General features: G+C 52.2%; 1 protein-coding gene across 5 annotated transcripts in view; it reads right to left on the reverse strand.

The window, feature by feature from the left end:
- The window catches only part of CAMSAP1 (calmodulin regulated spectrin associated protein 1), a 63,688-nt gene extending 41,014 nt beyond the window's left edge, over positions 1–22,674 (reverse strand). For 2 of the 5 annotated variants that reach the window (XM_072778632.1, XM_072778631.1), the window contains exons 1-3: positions 22,581–22,674; positions 22,281–22,440; positions 475–737 (exon numbers count right to left, since the gene is read on the reverse strand). In XM_072778632.1, coding sequence (XP_072634733.1) covers positions 475–737; positions 22,281–22,440 — 423 coding nt within the window. In that variant the 5' untranslated portion in view covers positions 22,581–22,674. Of the gene's footprint in view, positions 1–474; positions 738–21,929; positions 22,053–22,280; positions 22,441–22,580 lie in introns of those variants that run through there. The other 3 variants (XM_072778635.1, XM_072778634.1, XM_072778633.1) reach the window with 2 other exon arrangements.
- Positions 22,675–22,902: the final 228 nt, after the last annotated feature.

Consider the following 22,902-nt stretch of genomic DNA (forward strand, 5'->3'; position numbering starts at 1 on the left):
AGGAGAGAAAGAGGTACATTTACTTCTTTATCTGGACACAAAAACATGACACACATGAAACAAACTGACAGGCTAGGCTCAACAACTGTTTACCAAAACATCTGCAAAAAATGTGCCTCCAAATGTTTTCATTAACATGCTTCAATGTAACCCTGGCGTCCAGAGCACTCCTAGGGAGGAAGAGAGCTGAGAGGAAGTGACTCCTTCCCCTTTCTCCAAAATCACAGCACTAAAAGAGATGCACAGCTCAGGATGTCACTGCACAGGCGCAAACCTTGGCCATCCTGTGGGACACTCAGGCTTGTGCCATCTGCGCAAGTTTTGAGGCTGACTTCACCACAGGCGTGCAGCTGAGCTGCAGAGGGACAGCTGGCAGCATGACAGGCTGGAGCGCCGAGCAGGTGCCGTGGCACCAGAAGCAGTCACTGCTGGGGAGAGGCAGCCCCTGCCCCTACGAGCACACAGGATGCTCACCATCTTTATGGGCGCGTGGCTGAGGTCGGGATCCGTCACAGGGGTGTCATCGCTCTCCATCACGTAAATCCCTTTCCGGGACAGGGCTTGGATGACAGACTGGTGTCCCTGTAAGGCGGCCACCTGGTCCCCCTTCAGGATGAGGCTGCAAACACGGCAGTAAAGCTCGCTGGACAGCAGGAGCTTGATGACAGGCGGTTTGATGTGCTCTTGCTCATACTGGTCAATGTAAAAGGGGTCCCTGAGGTCCTCGGGGATGTTATCTAAGCCAAGGAAGAGATTACCACATGAGCATGACACGTTATGTTCAAAATGCTAACAAAGGACAGAGTTGCCATTCATCACGATGGGTGACTAACAACATAAAAAGATCCCACTACAAACGGCACCATCCCACACACCTTCTCCACCTGCAAACAGGCGGCTAACCCCACCTGGGCGGTGTGGGTAGTGCACACCCCTTAGCAACCACACCACCACACCCAGGAGGAGCAACTCTCCTGACATAGAGTAGTGAGAAGCAGGTGTGGGAGCCCTGGGGGGCAGTTGGGGCTTGGCGGCATGGCACCTGCTCACGCTCGGGGGCTGCATGCAGCACACAGGACCACCCGGCACCTGGTCCCTATGGGACGGTATGCAGCACACCCCATGTCAGTCCTGGGGAGGGTATCAGGTGCATCTGTTTTCTGACATCCAACGGGAGAGGAGAGCGAGGCCAATCACCATGGTTTTTACAGAGGGGAAGGCTGGGCTGCGGGCATCATGACAAACTCCAAACAGCAGTACCAGGCCTTCACCTGACTTTGGAGCAGGCACATCGGTGCCACATGAGCTGTGTCAATTAAACATCACCACGATTCCATCAAATGGAGACTTCTGTCCCTGCGTTACACATGGGGAAATGGAGGCAGAGAGAGTACACCATGTGCCCAAGGTCACAAGCAGCAGAGACCAACTGTGAACCCACCTGACTCAGTATCTAGACCACTTCCCACACAAAAACACCAGCCACCCGTGTACAGCTGGGGACACTCACTTTCCAAATGTCTGGAATGGCCTCCCCAATGGCGTCCCTCACGCTTGCTCTGCAAGATGTCAACAACAGTCCCCCCAAAAGTGGGGGACACTCTGTACTCAAGGAGACTGGGAAACATGAAGTTACAGAGTCAGGATGACCTCTCCAGGGAAGCCCACATACCTCTGACTCTCCAGCCCTGGACCTCCACCATGGTTGAGTTCTGGAACCATCCCAACCTGCAGAAGGCTTCACACAAGCCTAGTCTCTCCAGGAAGGCTGGTGAAGGAAACCCCCATGCCAGCACGCCCTCTCCCTGCACCATCCTGGAAGAAGGGGCGACCTTACCAGTGACCTCCAACCGTACCCTCTACCCTGTTCCCTGCCCCTCGCCCTCTTCCTTGTCATGGGCACTATACTCAGAGCCCTGAATCACTTCATTGTGGGTCTGGGGCTGCTCCATGTCTCCGCCCATTATTTCTGACAGTAACTAACATTTCTGCTGCCCTTTTGTTTTCAAGCACCGTGGTTCAGTTCTGGTTCACAGAGCCTTAGAGCCCCCACAGCAGCCCTGTAGGCACACAGGGCCAGGGCCAGGTCTGCAAGGCTGGAGGGACATATGCTCGCCTCAGGGACAAACCAGCAACCTGCTCAGGGAGGAACAGATCCTGTCAGAGACCATCCTATTCTGTTATCATCCCAAGTTCTGAAACAGATCATACCTGTAATAAAAGAAGGGAGTCCCAGTGCAAAACATGGTGGGAAGAGATTTCTGCTTTCTTGGTAGGTGATGGTGACATGTGAGTGGGAGGCTAAGGGAGGGACAGGAGCCGTCCCAGGAGGACACACGTGGAGGACTCAACGCTGGTCCCAAGCAGGATGGAAGTCGGGGGGAGGACACCGAGCCAGGGAGCCCACGATCTGAGTAGGTTGTCAGGAAAGGTGCATGGCTGACCCGGGCAGGAGGGCAGTGGGCCAGCTGACACTGCTCAGGACAACCCCCAGGCTCCTCCATCTCTCTGCCTCCGTGGGAGGGGCATGTGAAGGCTGCTGGCCATGGAGCCTAATCTGCCTGTGAGTGAACTCTACCTCCCCCCACCCCGGGCTCCATCTCAAGGTCAGCTGCTCCAACCAAAAGCTTCACGGTCATCCAGTTCTCTTCCTGCCAAACCCCTGGCAACTCCAACTGACTTTCCCTTTGAAATATACCCAGAGAATGACAACCATCACCATGGCACAGTCCCCCTAGCCCCAGCCCCTCACCTCTCACTTAGGTAACTGATGAGCTCCCCTCTAGGAGTGTAGAGGCCTACGGACTCAGCACAGAAAGGCCCCCCAGAGTCACAGCTCTGAGAGGAGACAGGACACAGCCCAGTGGAGGGCTGGCCCTAGGAAGGACGGGAGTCCAGGGGTACAAGTGTAGAAACACTCTAGCTCAACACAGACGCCTGGCAAAGCTGGAGAGAGCACCAACCACGGCTCCACAGAGCCTTCCCTTTCACAGCCCCCTGGGTAGAAAGGTCTTCCGTGTGTGGCCCACTTAGTGGGAGCTTCAAAAATAATATAAATTGATTCGAACAAACCACTTTTCAATTACATATGAATATGAACATAGGAATCACATAACCAAGTCACATAAACTGCAGATCCAGGATCCCGTGAGCTACAGGGAAATGACACATCGGTTCCAGGTAAACGCCTGGACTTTGACAAAGGCCTCCTGCTGCCAGTATCCCTGCCCATCCCCCCCACCAGGGCACCAGCCTCCTACCTGCACCCCTCCAGCGCCTGCCCCACCCTCACTGGGGAGCAGGGCCAGCTAACAACCTGCTTCCGTGGGGTCAACTCCTGCTGGGGCCTCTCACCCAAGTTCTGAAATCTACAATCAGTTTTATTCAGGTCAACAACTATTTACAAGAAGACAATTTTGTAAACACGTTGAATGTTACCAGTAACTTACTCTTCCTTTCGTCTACAAACCAAAAGAACAATTTGTCAGAATTATTCACTTGTTTAGTTATTTACTGAGCACCTCCTATGGGCCTAAACCACACAGAAACGAAGGGAGTCAAATGAGGTAGAGCCACTGCTCAGGGGAAACCCTCAAGACAACCAAGAAGTGAATGACCTGCAGACAACACGCTGGGCACCACCCAGATGGGGACAGGGTGCTGGGGTGCTGATGAGCCACCGAGCCAGCACCGCGGGGCAGGGAGGACAGAGAGGCTTCCTGGGGAAGGAAGCAGCCAGGCTCTCAGTGGCCAATGGAGCAGGAAGGGAGAGGATAGGGACACACAAGGGAACAACCCTGACGAGAGGAATCTGGAAAACTGCAGCTGGGAACTGCAGCTGCAGCCCGGGGCACAGGCCACATCTTCGCTAGCCCAACGGGCAATCAACTAAGTACTGACCACCTGCCTGCCCCAGGAGGGACCTGGGGCATCAGTGGGGTCCCTCGGGGCCTGAGGCCAGCCTGTAGGAGCGCATGTGACAGCCCTGGGGGGGAGGGGGTCAGGGAAGTATGAAGACAGGATCACTATCAATAGAGCCCCACTGCAGTCAGTGGGCCTAGTGATGTCAGAGCCCAGCCATGAACAGGCAGCCCTGGAAAAGGGTGCAGGCATCAGGGTCTAGGTGTGACCAAGACAGACAGATTTCCCACTGTGCCGATGAGACTCAGACTGGTACCGTCTACTGTCAGGAACCAGAAGCACAGGGGACAGTCAGGGCAGAGGGATGCTCTCTCCTGGGTATGACGTCTCTGAGGTGCCTGCGGGACCCTAGCAGAGATCTCAAAGAAGGCAGCAAAAGACAGAGATCAAAGTGCAGGAGAAAGGGGCTGGCAGCGGATGGAGCCCGGAACCTACTGCATTAAATAACGCAGCCACAGGTAGACGCTCTCACCCAGGGGAGCACACAGAGAGGGAAGAAAAGCTGGTCAGACAGCTTGGGGTAGGCTGGCCAGGAGCCAAACACTGACACAGGGAGGTGGTCAGGGAAGGGGCTGCAACAGAATGTGGGCTCGGAGAGAACATTCCAGGCAGGCATGATCTGTGAGATGACACACAGGAAAGATGGAAAGGTGTTCACAGATTCACAACCAGGAGGCAGCGCTGGCCTTGGGAAGAGCGGCATGAGGACAGGCGAGGGACGGAGGGGCTGAGAGGCCAGCACGGCCTCCGCCCTGAGCGAGGCCGTGGGGCCCACAGATGGCAGCATGTGAAGGCCTCAGACTGTGGAGGAACACCAGGAGCCTGGAATGTGGGAGCAAGGGGTGAGGGGGAAGCCCCACATCTGGGGCTGAGACAGATGGACAGAAGGACAGACGGATGTATGGAAGGAAGGATGGAAGGACAGACGGGCGGGAGGATGGATGGACAGAAGGACAAACGGAAGAAAAGACAGACGGAAGGACAACCAGAGGGCGGGTAGGGCGAGCAGCAGGTGTAAGCGCAGTGGCCGCATGCTGTAGGGACTCCCACCTAACACCAGGAAGGCAGGAGGCAGGGTGTCTGCTGAGCAGGAGGGCCCTAAGCAAGAGGGCAAGGCTTGGCCACCCAGCAGAGCTGTGGCCAGGGCCCCAACATGGCCTGAGTGGCAACCACAGTGCGATCTGGGGGACAGCGGTGCCGGTGACATGGGCCCATGGGGACAGCACATACACGGCAGCTGGCGGGTAATGTGGGGACCTCATGGGGGCATGTGACAGGCGGTGTGAGGGACAGGGTCGGGGGGTGCTAACTGCAGGAGAGAGTGGGAATGGGCAGCAGATGCGTGGGGGGCAGAGTGCACGGTCTAGAAGACAGGCAAAGGGGTGCAACTGGGAGCAGACCCCAAGGGTGGCCTGCCTCACATTGGCCTGCTGCACTTCCTACTGGGCTGTCCCCAGGGTGGGGCAGGTTCAGCCAAGGCAGGGACGTAAGTCACGGTGCTGAGGGCAGAGCTAGAGTCTGTGAGTCTCACCCAAGCACTAGCTGTCCCTCTCATCCACAGGCCGTCAACAGGTCAGAGAGATGCATCAAGGAAGCACCTGGGCCGTCACTGCCCACTGCACCAGGCTCCATCCCGCGGACCGACACCATGTCCCCGCACCCACAGCTGGCCAAGGCAGCCCTTGCCAATGCCCCGCTATGGCCCCCACTGAAGCCCGAGACCCCAAAAGGCTCTAGCTTGGTCTATGGAGAGCAAAGCCCATGCAGCTGCCAGTGACCGGCAGGACAGCACCTCATCACCCAAGCCTTTTAGCAACCCCGCAGTGCCCAGCCCCAGTGTAGACCAGTTCCCACCACATGTGGGTGCCCAGACATCAGCATGTGTGCTGCTGAGAATCACCACTAGAGGCTCCAAAGGTGGCTTTGACAGTCTCCATCGAGAAGACACCTACCCGCTTCTCACTGTGGACACGTGGAAACAAGCCCTCACAAATCATCACACGGGCAATAAAAAGAGCCAGAGGCCTTCGAATTCTGCCCACACCCAAAGCCTGAGCTGGAAACACCAAACAGAAAAGAAAGAAAACCAGCTCACTTGGGCAGAGCCCACAAACGCCGACCCCCACACCCGGAAGGCCCCAGTACCCAAGCCGTACCTCACAGTAGCAGGAACAGGGCACCCTGCGGGCTCTTTTCACCCCCCCCCCCCCGTTTTGCTGAGGCAGGTTCAGCTATAGGAAACACACAGACTTGTCTTCTAGCCAGACCCCTTCTAGGAGAGCCCCTTGGGGGCCCCTCCCTCCCCAGAAAGCAGGAGGGGTGCTGGACACAGAATCCTAAAATCTGTGTGGACTGTCCTGGACAACCCACGTGGCCCCTGTGTGCCACCAAGGAGCTTGATCAGCATAGCAATGACTCGAGAACGACACTGGGGCCCAGGTTTCAAGGTGGTATCCTGTGGACAGGCCAGATGGCCCAGAGGCTTTGAAGACTAAACCAGCTCCAAGCTAAGGCCCACACACAGCAGGCCATTGGGACTCAGTCTCTGCCTAACTGGGATGAATACCTATTTAAGAAAAAAACAAAAACGGGGCAGCTGTGGGTCTCAATAGGTCAAGTGTCTGCCTTCGGCTTGGGTTGTGATCCCAAGGTCCTGGGATGGAGCCCCACATGCTCCATGGGGATGGAGCTTCCTGCTCAGTGGGGAACCTGCTTCTCCTTCTCCCCCCACTCATGCTCTATCTCTCAGACAGAATCTTTTTAAAAAATAAACAAAAATAAAAATTTTAAACAAACCCAATTCTCTAGATTTTAACAGGAACCAGAGTCTCACTGTAAGAGTCAGAATGTTCAAGATACAATCCAGATTTACTCCGCAAAGAAAACAGAGTAGGGTACCTAGGTCACTCAGTGGTTGTACATCTGCCTTTGGCTCAGGGTGTGATCTCAGGGTCCTAGGATCAAGCCCCATGTCAGGCTCCCTGCTCAGTGGGGAGTCTGCCTCTGCCTCTCCCTCTGTTCATGCCCTCATGCTTGCTCTCTCCCAAATAAATAAATGAAATTTTTAAAGTAAAAAAAAAAAAAAAAGAATTAATTAAAACTTTGAGAAACTCCAGGAATAAAGAGGTCCCAGAATGGAAGGAAACCAAAGACCAGAGCAGAGGCGGCCAGGTGCTGGTGAAGACAAGAGTGGGTAGGAAACCTCCCAGCCTCCTCCACCGCGAAGTGGAGAGGCAGCGGCGCTGGCCCAGCACACAGCACCACTGGGTACCCCTGGGACGCCGTGGAGCCCTAGCTAAGGCGGGAAACCGACCCATCACCCTCACCTGGCCCCTCCTCCCCCCCTCCTCCACTCCCAGGCCCAGAGTACAACCACTTCCCAAGGTTGGCCCCTAGGGAGGGAAGGTGATCAATGGGAGGAGTGGAGCACAGACCCTAAAGCCAGAGTCCTGGCAAGACCCGCCTCACTCAGGCCTCAGAGACTCCCCAGAGAAGCAACAGCCCGTGCAGCTGACACCCCAGGGACCGCGGTGCATGCGCCACCAGCAGGACCAGTGTGAAGGAGGTGCAAACAGAGTACCCCGTCCCTGGCAAGGGAAGACTCGTGACCCAACGTGGCCGAACACAAGAGTAAGTCCCTTTACGCCCCTGCATGGGCAGGAGCACTCCACTACCGGACGTAACACAGTCCACAGAGAATGAACACCTTCAAGGGCGGGGCCGACTGACAAGAGAGCAAGGCTGGAACACGTTCCAGGAGAATCTGCAATCCAGAGCCCAAGCTCCTGCTGGGACACACTCCCCAGATGGTGTGTTTCATCCTGTGTCCCAGGAGGACCTGTCCATCTAGGGCAGGTGCAAAGAGGCTGAGCTGGGGCACCTGGGGGGGCGGGGGGCTCAGTCAAAGAAGCATCTGACTTCAGCTCACGTCATGACCTCAGGGTCCTGGGTTCACACCCCATATCCGGGTCCCTGCTCAGTGGAAGCCTGCTTCTCTCTCTGCCCTCCCCTCGCTCGCATGCTCAAGCTGTCTCTCTCTCTCTCTCTCTCAAATAAAATCTTAAAAAAAGAAAGAGGGTAAGCTGCATTTCTGGCACCTCCCAAATTCTTAGGGCAAAATTTGGTCTTCAGACAATGGGAGCAAGGAATCCTGGTGACCTTGCAGACGCTCTCAGCTGGGAACCCCAAAGGCTGCACCATGAGAACAAGCTTGAACCGGAAGCACATCAGCCCTTGAGAGCACCCTGAGCCACACACTGGAGTGAGGAGGTCGGGGGCTGGGGCCAGTGTCTGCAAATGCATGATTCTCCAGAGGAAGGCACCATCTCAGGCTGCTGATGATCCTTACCGTCTTCCAGATACTTCATCCATTCAGCACAGATGAAAATAAGCAGATGAGCAAAATGACAGGCCATCCTGAACAAAGCCAGCAGAAACAGCAAGTGACAGAAGCCGGCTGACAGGCCTGCGGCACTGCCAGGCGAAGGAGCACCAGGACAGCCTCGCCCCACTGACCACGACCAAAACTCTGCACGAAACCAAAAACCAGCCACGCAGGGATTCTCAATGTGAGCAGCACATTCAACTGTGGGAGCAGAGGCAAAGCCTGCAGAAGCAACATTTATGGGGTCCCAGTTCTGTGCCAACTTCCCCTCCTGCCTTTGACCTAAGGGCAGCCCGACGAAGCACCATACAGCAGGCGGACAAATTCTGACAGAAACCGGGCCCTTCCAGCCAGAGGACCAGGGAAGGGACCCTGCCCATGAAGCAGGAGTGGGGAGATCCCAGGCTCTCTTTCCCTTCCCTTCCAGCCTGGGACAGTTAGAGAACAGCAGGGACAGGGACAGTGTAGCAGGCAGGGCTATAAGGGGAGGGGCCTCAGAGGTCTGAGAGGTGAGGGCACCTACTGTTTCTGTCCTCTCCTCCTGCACCAGGCACGCAGAGCTGCACGGTGAGAACCTGGGAGGCGGTCACTCCACGTGAAGCCCTGTCCTTCCAGTCAGAAGAGAAGAGGGGCTCTGCAGAGCCACAAAATGTAGGGGGAAAGGAGAGCTGGGAAGGGGCCTCCTAACTCCCTGTATGAACCCACACGACTCTGAGCTACGTGTGTGAGGACAGACCCCAAGAGCCAAACTGACCTTGAAACTACTGCACACAAATGGCAAAACAGTGCCCTGGCCTGAACCTAATGGGGCGTTTACTACCACCCGGCCACAAAACATAGCAACAGTACCGGAAGACTTTAGCAGGACCCAGAAAGCAGCCCACGATGTGATATTCAAAATGTCCAAGACACAATCCAGAATCATTCAACATATAAAAAAATAGCAAAGAGGTGTCTGGGTGGCTCAGTCGATTGAGCTTCCAACTCTTGGTTTCAGCTCAAGTCGTGATCTCAGGGTCATGGGATCAGACCCCATGTTGGACTCCCTGCTCAGTGGGGAGTCTGCTTGAGATTCTCTCTCCCTCCCCCTCTGCTCTCCCTCCATGCACTCTCACTCACGCTCTAGCTCTCTAAATAATCTTTAAAAAAAAAAAAAAAGTAGGGGAGGCACCCAGGTGGCTCAGCAGTTAAACATCTGCCTTCAGCCCAGGGCGTGATCCTGGAGTCACAGGATCGAGTTCCACATCGGGCTCCCTGCATGGATCCTGCTTCTCCCTCTGCCAGTGTCTCTGCCTCTCTCTCTCTCTCTCTCTGTCTCTCATGAATAAATAAATAAGATCTTTAAAAAGAAAAAGAAAAAAAAAAAAAGGAAAATGTGACCAATTCTCTGGGGGAAAAAAATCAATCAACCGATGCCAACCCTGAGATGACCAAATGTCAAAATTATCAGACTTAAAGCAAAGATTATAACCAGGTTCCATGAGGTCAAGGTAAGCACTCCTGAAACAAATAAAAAAGTAGTAGTTCTCACCAGAGAAATTAAAAAAAAAAAAAAAGAAAAAAAAGAACCAAAATTTGAGGACTGAAAAAAATGATGTATCAACAAAACACTCACTGAACAAGAAGGAGAATAAAGAGGACGGGGAAGCAGGTCAGTGAAGCTGATACATGTGCATGAAACCATCAACCCGAAGGCACAGACTGAAGAGAAGGAAGAGCCTCAGGGAGCAGTGGGCCATTAGAAGTCTAACAGCTGTTCCTGCAGAACAGACTGGTGCCCAAAAGCATCTGAATAAGTCATGGCCAAAATTCCCCCATATTTGGTGAAAGACACCTATTTGCAGGCTCAAGAAGCACCGCAAAACCAGACAAAACCGACTGGAAGAAAACCGTGCCCAGACGCTCCCTAGTCAAACTACAAAGAAACACAGATAAAGCAACAGGCCCTCGGGACCCGTGGTGACGCGATCAGCCACAGGCCTCCCCTGACCACCCTTCACACGATGAAAGGAAAAAAAGACAAAAGCACTTTGACAGAAACAAAATTTGGAAATTACAAAAAAGGAAAAGAAAAATGAATTTGGCAGGTTAGAAAAATGACCAAGCATAAGTTCTGGAACAGAAAAATCCAGTAACTAAGCTTCATTTCATACACTGGCCTGTACAGCAGAGGACACACAGCAGAGAAGATCAGTGACAGACCCTGCAAGTGTCACGAAGTGTGACTAAAGCCCATACAGGAAGCAGAGAAGGATGGGAACCCTGGGTGGCGCAGCGGTTTAGCGCCTGCCTTTGGCCCAGGGCATGATCCTGGAGACCCGGGATCAAATCCCATGTCGGCCTCCCGGTGCATGGAGCCTGCTTCTCCCTCTGCCTGTGTCTCTGCCTCTCTCTCTCTCTCTATCATAAATAGACAAAAATTTAAAAAAAAAAAAAAGGAAGCAGAGAAAACATGGGACAGGAACAGCATCTCACCAGACGAGATTTTCCCATACTTGTAGACTTCACAAAACCCAGCAGGATAAAAAAGGAGATGTACACACCAAAGAACATCTCAGTAATACCAATTAAACTGAAAAACAACACAAAAGCTTAGAGCAGCCATGAGGGAGGGCCCTGTAGCCAAGGACAAGGTGGCCCGGACACAGCCTTCCCCACTCCTCCTGCTAAGCAAACCCATGAACCTCGGAAGTAAGTCACAAGACAACCAAGGCTGCCCAAGGAAGGCAAACCGTCCTGGGACCCTCGGACTGGAGGAGCAGATGGCAACGGGGCCCCTCACAACCTCCCACCTGACAGAAGGTGACCAAACCTGGTGTCTCCTGACCCTTGGCCAGGGGCTCCTTCCCACCCAACGCTGACCCAGAGTCCTACCCACCACAGCAGGCCAGCGTGGGGGACCAAGGGGGATGGAGAGGAAGCCCCACTAATTAGCTCAACAATGCCCCCTGCCAGAAGTACTCTCCTTCCCCCGACCCTGAGACACACACAACCCACCCCCCCGCCCGACCATGTGCACGGGGGACCCCATCAATACAAGTGCCAAGTCTGGGAAATGCTCTGTCCTCCAGAGACGCCAGCAAGCTCTTCTGCCTCCTGAAAGCAGCACCAACAGGGACAGGGGACAGGGAGCCCCCCAGCCACACTAGGTACACATCCCAGCACTGCACTCTGAGGCAGCCCGGGCCTGCGTGCTGCACCTGCCCAGGGGGCTGCTGTAACCAGGACCCAGAGGCTCCTAACACAGCAGGTGGAGGGGCCAGAAAACAATCAAAATTCACTCGTCACACCCAGAACCAGAAAGTCAGGACTTGAAAGAGAAAAGCACACTGACTGATCCCAACACCGAAACAAGTGGAACCTTGGGATGACCTGACCAGGACTGTAAGCCAACCTATCATAAAAGTGATTCTACAAGCAATTACAAATACTCCTGAAACAAGAGAAAATTTCAGCAAAGAAAAAGAAGTTATAAAAGAACCAACCAAATACAAAACTGGAAAACAGCAACAAACTACACGGGCTGGTTAGCCCCACGTGTGATGTGGGGAGGACAGAGGGCATCAGTCAGGAGCTTGTGGCCAGAGACACAGAAGTCCCCAATCTCAACACCACACAGAGGGCACACTGATGAAAAATGAGTGGAACCTCGGGGACCTGCAGGAAGAGAACACGAGAGCCAACGCTTGTGTCACCAGAATCCCCAGGAAAGAGGGAACACTGAGTGGGGCTCACGCAGTACTGGAAGAAATGATGGCTGACAACCTCTCAAATATAGCAAAAACTAGAGACATAAACCCAAAGAAATCCACACCCAGACACACCAAAACTAACTTCTGAAAATCAAAGACAAAGAAAATATCCTTGAACCAACTGGAGAGAAACCCCGCACTCCAAACAGGAGCCATGAGCTTGAGGGACGGCGGGCCTCTCCCAGGGCCAATGCGGACAGGACACAGGACAGAAGTGGCACACCTTCTTCAGGTGCTGGCAGAGAAGAGCGGTCAGCCAGATCCCACACCTGACGAAACTATGCTCCAGGGATGAAGGAAAAATAAACACATTATTATTGCAAAACTTGATTATTTTTTAGGAGATTTATTTACTTACTTACTTATTTATTTATTTTAGAGAGAACAAGCCAGAGGGAGGGGCAAAGGGAGGGGAGAGGGAAAGAATCTCAAAGCAGACTCCACCCTGAGCAGGGAGCCTGACACGGGGCTGAGTTAAATGACCAAGCCAAAATCAAGAGTCAGACACCCAACCAATAAGCCACCCAGGCACCCCTAGACAGAAGAAAACTTTTAAAAAATATATTAATTTCTAGCAAACCTTAAATGAATGCCTAATTGAAGTTTTCCAGACATAAAATTATAAAAGAGGGAATCTTGGAGCATCAAGGAGAAAGAATAACAGAAAGACACAGATAATTTGAGTAAATACAACAGACTATCCTCCTCATGAGTTTTCTAAATTATATCTGGTGACCAAAAGGCCAACACCCTCAGATAACTCATGACAATAATATTTAAAGGTGGGGAGAGCAAACGGACCAAGGTGGAAAAAAGGCTTTTGACACCTGACTTGAAAGGGAGAAAACAATACCAGTCAGCTGGCGTTAAGTCATATATAAATACTCTTAACACCCAGAGCAATTATTAAGAAAACTGTAGACACACACCCAAAAACAATACAAATAAATCAAGATGGAATCTTAAAAAGCTGTCAAGTAATCCACAGGAAGGCAGAAAATGAAATAGGAACAAGAAACATAAAACACAAGATGTCAGACTTAAGCCTTAACTATCGACAATTACTTTAAATGTAAAAACCCTCAGTACACCAAGTAAAAGACAAAGATTGGCAGAATGGATTTAAAAAAAAAAAAAAAAAGTAAAGGCAGTACAAGTACATTCTGTTTACAAGAAACTCACCTCAAACTCACTGATTTAAGTAAGCTGAAAACAAAGGGATAAAAGACGTTACACCAGGAAACATTGTTATCCAACAAACAAAAGCAGTAATAGCTGTACCAGTATCTGATAAAACAGAAAGAAAAATACTAAAGACAAGAGATACACATTACATAACAGTAAAAGGGTCAACCCACCAGGAAGACCCTACAATTCTAAATGTGAATGCACCAAACCCACAGAGCCTCAGAACAGGAGAAAAAATGGACAGAGGCAAAAAGAGAGACAAGTACAGTTAAGGGCCGCAACACCCCTATCAGCAACTGACAGAACCGCTACACAAAAACCGACAAGGAACGAGATCTGCTCACACAACCAAGAGCACTTAGTGGTACATGTGAACACATCACCCCACAGCAGTAGGAAACACACTTCCTCTAGTGCTCATGGAACATTCATCAAAAATAACCTTACCCTGGGCAATAAAACAAACTTTAACAAATTTGAAAGAATAGTATTAGCTTACCACAACAGAATCATACTAGACATAATTACAAAAAGACAAAACAGGAAAATCTCAACACATGGAAATTACATTTATAAATAATTCATGGGTCAACGAGAAGCATCAAAGGAAAAAAAGTTCAGAAAACTGAATGAAAATGAAAATACAACATACCAAACATACATGGGATGCAGCTAAGGCAGTAGCAAGTGGAAAACTGATAGCACCAAGCTCTTACACTAGAAAAGGAAAAAAAAAGCTTAATCATCTAAGTTCCTACCCCAGGAAACTAGAAAAAGAGCAAACTAACCCCAAATCTAGCAGAAAGAACGGAGGCAGGGGTGGCTATCAAGGCAACAGAAGAAAAAGAAAAAAAATAAATAAATAAAGGCAACAGAAGTCTTGGTGGGAATGGAATGTTCCATGTCTATGTTATACAATGTCACTACCTTGGTTGTGATACTAAATTATGGTTTTTCTTTAAAGGTTTTATTTATTTATTCATGAGAGACACAGAGAGAGGCAGAGACACAGGCCTCTGTGAGGGAGAAGCAGGGAGAAGAGGGAGAAGCAGGCTCCATGCAGGGAACCTGATGTAGGACTCGATCCCAGGACCCCGGGATCATGCCCTGAGCCAAAGGCAGATGGCTCAACTGCTGAGCCACCCCAGGGGCCCCTAAATTACGGTTCTGCAAGAAGTTACCACAGGGGAGGCTGGGGAAAGGGTGCCCAAGACCTCTCTAATTTCTTGCAAATGCATGTGAATATATAAGTATCTCAAAATAAAAGTTTAATTTTTTAAAACATTGCCCCAAAACCTAAAAACACTTAACAACATATTCAAAATAGCCAATAAGAAAAAAAAAAAATAGCCAATAAGCATGTAAAAAAACATTCCACCTCATTAGTCCTCAGGGAAATGCATAACCAAACCACGGGGAGATAGCATGACCTGTACACCTGAGTGGCTAAAATTAAAAAGCCTGACAAAGCCACGTGCTGGCAAGGACACAGACCAACTGGAACCCTGACGCTTTGCTGGTGGCTACAGAAGACACACACGCCAACCTTGGAAACCAGCGGGAGAGTTAAACACACACTTGTGACCCATCAACTGTGTGGCCAGGTGTCCCCCAAGACGACTGAAACAGATGCCCATGAGCACTCAGAGGGGCCTTATTCTTGGTAGACAAAAGTCCAAGCGGCCACCCACGAGTGATCGAGCAAGCACACTGTGGGCAGCCAGACAACAGAGGGCCACTGCTCCCCCCCACTCAGCCAAAAGGTCCGCACACGTGGGGTGAGTCTCCATGACACCGAGTGCATGAAGCACTCCCGAGCCACACAGGGAGTAGCTCATGTCTGACTGGAAGTATACAAGGCTCTAGAAAAAAACAAATCTAATCCCCACCACCAGAGCACAGCAGTGAGGTTCTGGGCTGGGACGGGCTACAGGGGCTGACACTGACCCCAAGAGATGGTCAGTGGAAAGGGCTGAACTTGACCATGCTTAAACCTCAAACTACTCTTGGAATGTGTGCACTTTATTGTACCTAAGTATGCAAAGTATCCCTCAACAAAGCTGATTTCCTCAAAGGTCCAAACTAAAATTCTTCACTGTACACCTGCCAAACAACGGGCCTTAACCTACCCTCCGGAGGCTTCTCTGAGAGGTGCAGGTTTCACACGTCCCTTCCCTCCTTAGAAACCTTCCACAGCTCCCCAGTTCACACATGTCAAAAACCCCACTTTACCAACGTGCCATTCCAAGCACTCCGAGATGAGGCCCAGGCAGTTCTCCCACGGCTTTGGCCTTCCCAATCTGCGGCAGTGGGAGGCACCCAGCGCACCACCACCCCCGCTGCAGGGCCAGGCTCACCTCCCCGCTCCTTGCCCTGGCTTCTGTCCATTTCCTGATCTCTGCCAGCTTCTTACCACCTAGGCCACAAAGTCAGCCTCTCTGAATTGAATGGAACATTCTGGATTCCCTCAGGGGAGCCTCACCCTCCCCTTACCAGCTGTGCCTCAGCACCAGTTCCTTTCCTAGGCACCCGTCTCCTCAGTCTTGCATCACAGGTGTCTGTGTGTCAGGGACCCCTGAGTTCACAGCACATGCCCACTGAAATGACAGCAGTAAGTGAGCCTGAAGTGAGCAGAGGATAGTCACGGAGGGGTGCAGAAGAGAACAGGCCAGCACGCACAATAAAAGGCCAGGCCCGAGGGAGGAGTCAGAAAGAGAAACTCAGAGGTGAGCTTCTACCTTAAAAGCAGAAAAGCTCCAAAGAACAAGGACTGAATATTCCTGTCAAGGGAGCCTTGGGCAGGGCCCCACCACCCCCCAACATCAGTCAAGCCCATCTTGGGGGGCCTTGCTTCCCTAACATCTGTCGCTCATCTACTCTCATCCCCTCTGCAGACAAGCTATGCAAGGCCTTGGACGTCAAGCAAAACAGCAGCAGCTCTGCTATGGATTCAGTGTGTATCCTCTCAACTAATGAACTGAAACCTAGCAGGAGGGACGCCTGGGAGGCTCAGTGGTGAGCGTCTGCCTTCCAGCTCAGGGCATGATCCCCAGGTTCCACGATCGAGTCCTGCATCAGGATCCCCCCCAGGGAGCCTGCTTCTCTGCCTCTCTCTCTCTCTCTCTGTGTGTGTCTATCATGAATAAATCATTAAAATCTTTAAAAGAAAGAAAAGAAACCTAGCACAAAGATAAAAGTGTTAGGAGGTGATTAGACCAGGAGGCTGGAGTCCTCATGGAGAGATTAGTGCCCTCATAAGGAGGCTCAGAGAGCTCCCCTGCCCCTCATGCCCCATGAGGACATGACAAGAAGACAGCCATCTCCAAGCCAAGAAGCGGCCTCACTGGACACCAGACTCTGCTGGCACCAGGATCCTGGACTCGCACCTCCAGAGCAGAGGGAGACAGATGTCACCCAGGCTATGGCACGTTGTCATCGCAGCCTGAATGCCCTCAGACACAGCCCACATATTCCACCGACTACAGCACCCACCCACTCCAACCTGCTAGAAGAATCTTGCCAGGCTCTATCTCTCGTCACACCACTCCCTCTACACGAAACCTTCCCAGGCACACATCACAAAAGAAATCCCTAGCCAGCTTGGAACACCATAGACCATCTGGCCCAGACTGTTTCCTAAACTAATCACTACTATTCCAGTCCACAAACCCTGTCATGAGGTTACTCGACTCCATGGCGAGCACTTCTTTCCCTGCACATGACCCAGCCCTCCCTCTACTCCCGGAGGGGCCACCCACACCTTACCCATCCTTCAGGGCCTCTGGCCCCACAAAGCCTCCCCACCGCCCCTTGTGGCCCGTTCACCCACCCGGCAGCTCCCCAGTCGGCCTCCAGACAGCCGTGGTACTGACGCCATGCCACATGAGTTCGTTCCCCTTCACACACTCAAGAGTTTGTGTGGACTTCGAGCAAGTGAGGAGAGCACACATCACATAAGTTACGCCCTATCCTTGTGTAGTGCAGACTACGACAATGTACGTGACAGCTACGTGGTCATCCCTGGCTGGATGCATGTAACGCTGGCTCCATCCAGCGTGTGGAGCCACATCCTGGCCACATTCACGCTGGCTCCATCCTGGCCACATTCAGATCAAATGAAAAATAAAAGCAATCTGAGATTTTTGATAGCCCAACCAGGAAGTGAAAAAGAACACCGTACACATATGGTACCATAACTATACACAAAAAAAAATCAATAACAGGAGAAGCCTGTGAGCTAAGAAGAGGATAAATGTAATATAAAGAAAAAAATATTAAGGAATTTTTCGAAGAATACGTGCACAACTTTAACCTCCAGCAGTGTAAAAGTAGCCATGTTGAGGCTCGCTCAAATTTAAAGGATCAGGACAGTCTGAACTTAGAGATAGATGTCTGTTCTCTGGTTAACACTGAGCTTGTGGCATTGAGACCGGAAAGAGAATGTGTGCAAACCCGTACAACTTTAGAAATACAAACTCATTCATGTTACGGCCGCGAGGACAGAACATAGATCAGATCTCTACTTCAACTATTTCAAGATTTCCAACTCTGGCACACATTTGACAAGCAGCTGAGCACTGCAAACAGGGCACCAATCAGGACAACTATGACCCCTGACCTCACAGACACCAGGCAGCTCTCAGTACACCCAAGCTGAAGGGAGGTCATGCCAAAGGCCAAGTAGTGGCCCCTTCAGTATCTCGTAAACCCAGCAGGTGCACCCAGGCTGCCCTGTCACTTTCAGCTCAGAAGCACCCAAATCTCTTGCCAAGAACAAAAGACTACTAAAAAAATACAGTCTGAGCTCATGAACCAGTAATCTGAGTGAATCACCAGGTAAAAAAACGACCATCTGCTTGCAAATGAGGACCTCCCCACTAAGACTCACACAGCCCTAGTGTGGGGTTCCGAGCACACAGTTCATTTTATTTTTTTATTTGACAGAAAGTGTGCACAAGCAGGGGGAGTGGCAGGAAGAGGGAGAGGGAGAAGCAGACTCCCAGCTGAGCAGGGAGCCCTACACAGGACTCGATCCCAAGACTCTGAGATCATGACCTGAGCCAAAGGCAGATGCTCCTATGGTTCATTTTAAAGAAAGATCAAAAAAAAATTTTTTTTAACAAATAAAATAAAATAATAAAATAAAATAAAAAAGAAAGAAAGATCGCTGTGACAAAGCAAGGTGGTGACCCCTAGAGTGGACAACAAAGAGATGTGGATGCTAAAATCCATTAAGCAAACAGAATCCAGGCAATCCCCACAGTCCATATGACAAGACCACGGCAGCAGCTCCACCGCAGAGACCATCACCGTCTCACAGGCCAGCACGTCACCATGCAGATATCCCATCCCACAACATGCTTTCTAAATGTGTGGTTTGATCACTCCTACTAGAGAGTGAGAGGGCAAGAGTGTCAACCCCTTGCCAACAGTGGGCTCTAGCCAACCCCGTGGACTCTTACCAGCCCAGTAAGCTGCCCTGGTGGCCCCTCCAGCCCTGCCCGCTTTGGGCAGCTCAGCCCCCCGCCACACAGTGTGAGTTGCAGTCAGTGTCAGCCTGGTTTCCAGGACTCCTCAGACAGTAAAATAACTACCATTTGGCTACATAGCAACAAGTCTGCAAACAGCCAGTGCCTTTGAGTACTTTCCCAGATGGTTGTTTCAACATTGTCCTTGGAAGATAACAAAAATTAATACCCTCCCATTATCCCCTGAAACCAAGGCCTAGAAACCTTTAAGTTTCTAAGGTCATGGGCCAAAATCAAAGCAGGAATGCAGCAGCCCCTGTACAGCATCTCCTCTGCAAAACAAATGGCACTTCAGGTCACTCCTTTAAACTTTTTTACAAATTTGTTACAACTTTCACCCAAAATGACATCACAAGGTATTACAGCTAAGCAGGTTCTACTTTTTTATTTATTTGTTTTTTTAAGTAAGTTAAGCTCTAGGCCCAAGGTGGGTCTTGCACTCACGACCCAGAATCAAGAGTCGCATGCTGTACTGACCAAGCCAGCCAGGCACCTCGGGTTCTACTCTTTCTTTCAGACGCTTTATTTTTTAAAGATTTTATTTATTTATTCATGAGAAACACAGAGAGAGGCAGAGACACAGGCAGAGGGAGAAGCAGGCTCCGTGCAGGGAGCCCAAATCGGGACTCGACCCCGGATCCCAGGATCACGCCCTAAGCCAAAGCCAAAGGCAGACGCTCAACCACTGAGCAGGCGTCCCTTGCAGACACTTTTAAATGAACAACCTTCAGCAGAAAATAATTAAACCACTGTCAGGAAAACAACAGTCACCCCAAAGAAGGATGGGGGAAAACCAAGTACAAGGCAGCCCCCAGCTCTTGGCTGTAGCAAGCAGAGCCAAAAGCTGGAGGAGCCTTAATGTATTACCACACGCCACCACCAGGCCTGGCCAAGGGGAGCTCTCCCAAGCCTCCCCATCTACTATAAGTGGCAGACAGTGACCCGGGGAATACTGCGGGGGACACATGGGGAGTCCCAAGAGGCAAAAACAAAACATGAAGGCAGCCTCAGAGCATCTGCCAGCTTTCAATTCCTACACAGAAGGAAAAAAAAAAAAAAAAAAAAACGTTGTTTCATTTAGCTACTTAAATGACAATTGTACAGGTAAAACATTGAAGCCACTTTCAGGATCATACCCCCACACACGGATTCACCATTAAAGTTGCAGATTGAAAGAACCACATCTAATTAACTGGAAACCAACCTGGAAAGACACAGGGAGATGTGGAACCAAAGAAGAAACAAAGAACAGGCCCCTGGATCAGGAGAGGAACATGGGGGTGAGAATCTAAACTATCCACCAAATTCCCCTCCCCACCTTTCTGCTCTCCTGAAAACCAAGACCGTGTACCCAACATCGCGAGTGGGCCATCCAGGCTGTGACCCCACACCAATGACCTACATGCAATCACATCAGCTGAGCCAAGGTGAGTCTTCTAGGATGTGAATCAGGATCTCCCAAATTCATAAATTTAAAGAGACCAATGTACAGAATGGAAGACTTCTCGTTTAGCAAAACTGAATGGAAACCAGATCTCCTAAACTCCGTGTTTGACGAGGGCACTGCTGCAGTGGGAGAGTAACCAAATGACTGATGAGCAACGTGCAATCCAGTCTTACTTAGACCCTCAGACAGTGTCTACTCTCCTTCAGCTCCCACTCACGTTCTATTCTATAAATACCCACCCTTAATAATTTCAACACTGGAAGGCCTGTTTTAATATGAATTTCTGAATTAATTATCTGATGACTCGGCAAGTATTACACAGAGATCTGGTACTGGAAATAAAATTAGACCAACGCAGAGATGCACAATTCCAAATAACTGACAAAACCCACACTGAACGCCACAGCTAAATGCAACCAGATAAACATGCATTTGTTTTGCTAAAGAAATTGGAAAGCAAGCAACAAGAGGGTTTTTATTAAAAAGTATTTGTGGGGATCCCTGGGTGGCGCAGCGGTTTGGCGCCTGCCTTTGGCCCAGGGCGCGATCCTGGAGACCCAGGATCGAATCCCACGTCGGGCTCCCGGTGCGTGGAGCCTGCTTCTCTCTCTGCCCCTCTCTCTCTCTCTCTCTCTCTGTGACTATCATAAATAAATTTAAAAAATTTAAAAAAAAAAGTATTTGTGCTTATACAGCATTCATTACCAGAACCTTAGTCATTTCCATACATGAAATCTTAAAATACACAGGAGTGAAACCTTGCACATATGCCCCAGAAGCCATGCCCAAGAATAATACACTGTGCTTCCGAGCTAAGAACTGGAGCTCTGCCAGCGCCCATGCGTGGTGAACGGGCCTCTGATGAAATACTACACAGCGGTGGAAAAGCAGGAGGTCTGGATGCAGCTAGAAACTAAGATATCGTGTAAGCAAGCAGTGTCTGAAGAAGACATCGCTAGGAAAGGTGCAAGAACACATAAGACTCCATGACTCGGGTGAGGCACACGTAGGTGGTGAACTGCCAAGAAAAGCCAGCTAACAGGAGACAGGCGGCCCAGGTGAGACAAAGGCGCGGAGGTCCTGGCTCAGGGGCTTTCCCTTAGGCGGACTGCTAGACCCTGAACGGCCGCTCCAATGATTCATCTTTGCATCTTCCCCTAAAGTTTTCTGCACAGTTATCAACTCCCTGCTTTATCCCAGGCACGGAAATTCAGGGGTGGGGCAATGCTCCCCCGTGGTCCCCCCCACCATACTCCACAGAAACCCAAGGCATTTCTGCTCAGCTAGAGACAACTTGCAAAGCTGAGCACTGGAAAGGCAAGGACAACACACTCCTTGCATGCTCCACAGCCAGCTTCAAACACAGCGGCACACAGAAGGCTGCGACTGCAGGCGGTGTGTCCTTGTGACCGTGGCCAGGCCACCCGGTCCACCCTGCTCTTCCCCGAAGGGCGCGCTCTCCACTTCGGAGTCGCTCTACCAACAGGGACATTCTCACCCGAGTAAAGGCCATTTTAAAACCGGCTTCAAATGAGGTAGAAGACACAGGATGAGCTCTTGGGTAGGAACCCAAAACAAAAGCACCAGACACTCATCAAGCCACTAACGAGAATCACTCGGTCTGTAAGATTCTGGCAGCTGGAAATAGGAGCGCCTTAATCCACTAAGCATATTAGGGCCTAACAAACTGGATTCAGTAACAAGGTTACCTAGTTCTTCAAAACGGAAATGAACTGAAGCTAAGGATGCTCATTAGGCACGATCCGTGTAAAACCCAGTTTCTCGTTGGGGAATTCCGCGCGTGAGGTTCTGCGCGCGACCAGAGCCCGGCGCGACCAGGCTCTGCCCCCGCACCCGAGCAGCACCCGAGCAGCAGCACCCGAGCAGCAGCACCCGGCCGGCCCCGCCCCCGCCCCCCACCCCGGGCGGCGACCCAGCGGCCGCACCGACGCGCGCCCTGCCGCACCTGCCGGCGGACCCCCGCCCGCGCCCGGGCCGCTCCCGAGGCTCCCCGCGCACAAAGGCGGCCCCGGGGGGCCCGGACCCCCGCCCCGACCCACCTATGCCGTAGGCCTTGGCGCAGATCCACTGCAGGTTGGCCGCGATCTTGGCGCGGGCCGAGTCGTAGCGGTCCAGGGGCACGATGTCCACGGCGCCGTCGGGCGCGGCCTCCATCCTCCTCCAGCCCTCCCCGGCCGCGCAGCCGCCCGCGTCCACCATCTGCACACAAAAAGGCCGCTGCAGCGCGGGCGGCGCCCGGCCTCCGCCAACAAAGGCGCCGCGCCCCTCGCCGCGCCGGGCCCGCGAGCCCCGCCGCCCCCCGGAGGCCGCCCCCGCCCCCGCCCCCGCCCCGGCCTCACCTCACAGCCGCCGCCGCCGCCGCCACCGCCGCGGGTGCTGCTGCTGCATGCTGCGGGGCCGCGCCGGGAGGCCGGGGCGCCGGGAGGCCCGGAGGCCCGGAGGCCGGGGAGGCGGCGAGGCGAGGGGCGCGGGCCGGGGCGGGGGGCGCGTGCGCGGGCCGGGGCGGGGGCGGGGGCGAGGGCGGCGGGGGCGGCGGGGGCGGCGGTGTCGGCGGCGGCCTCCGAGGAGGCGGCCAACCGGCGGGAGCGCGCGCGACGCCGAGGCCCTGCGCACGCGCGGTGGGTGCCGCGCGCCGCCCCGCCCCCCGGCCCGCGCTCGCCC

The sequence above is a fragment of the Canis lupus genome, chromosome 16 (assembly GCF_048164855.1).
Source record: "Canis lupus baileyi chromosome 16, mCanLup2.hap1, whole genome shotgun sequence".
NCBI classification, from domain to species: Eukaryota; Metazoa; Chordata; class Mammalia; order Carnivora; family Canidae; genus Canis; species Canis lupus.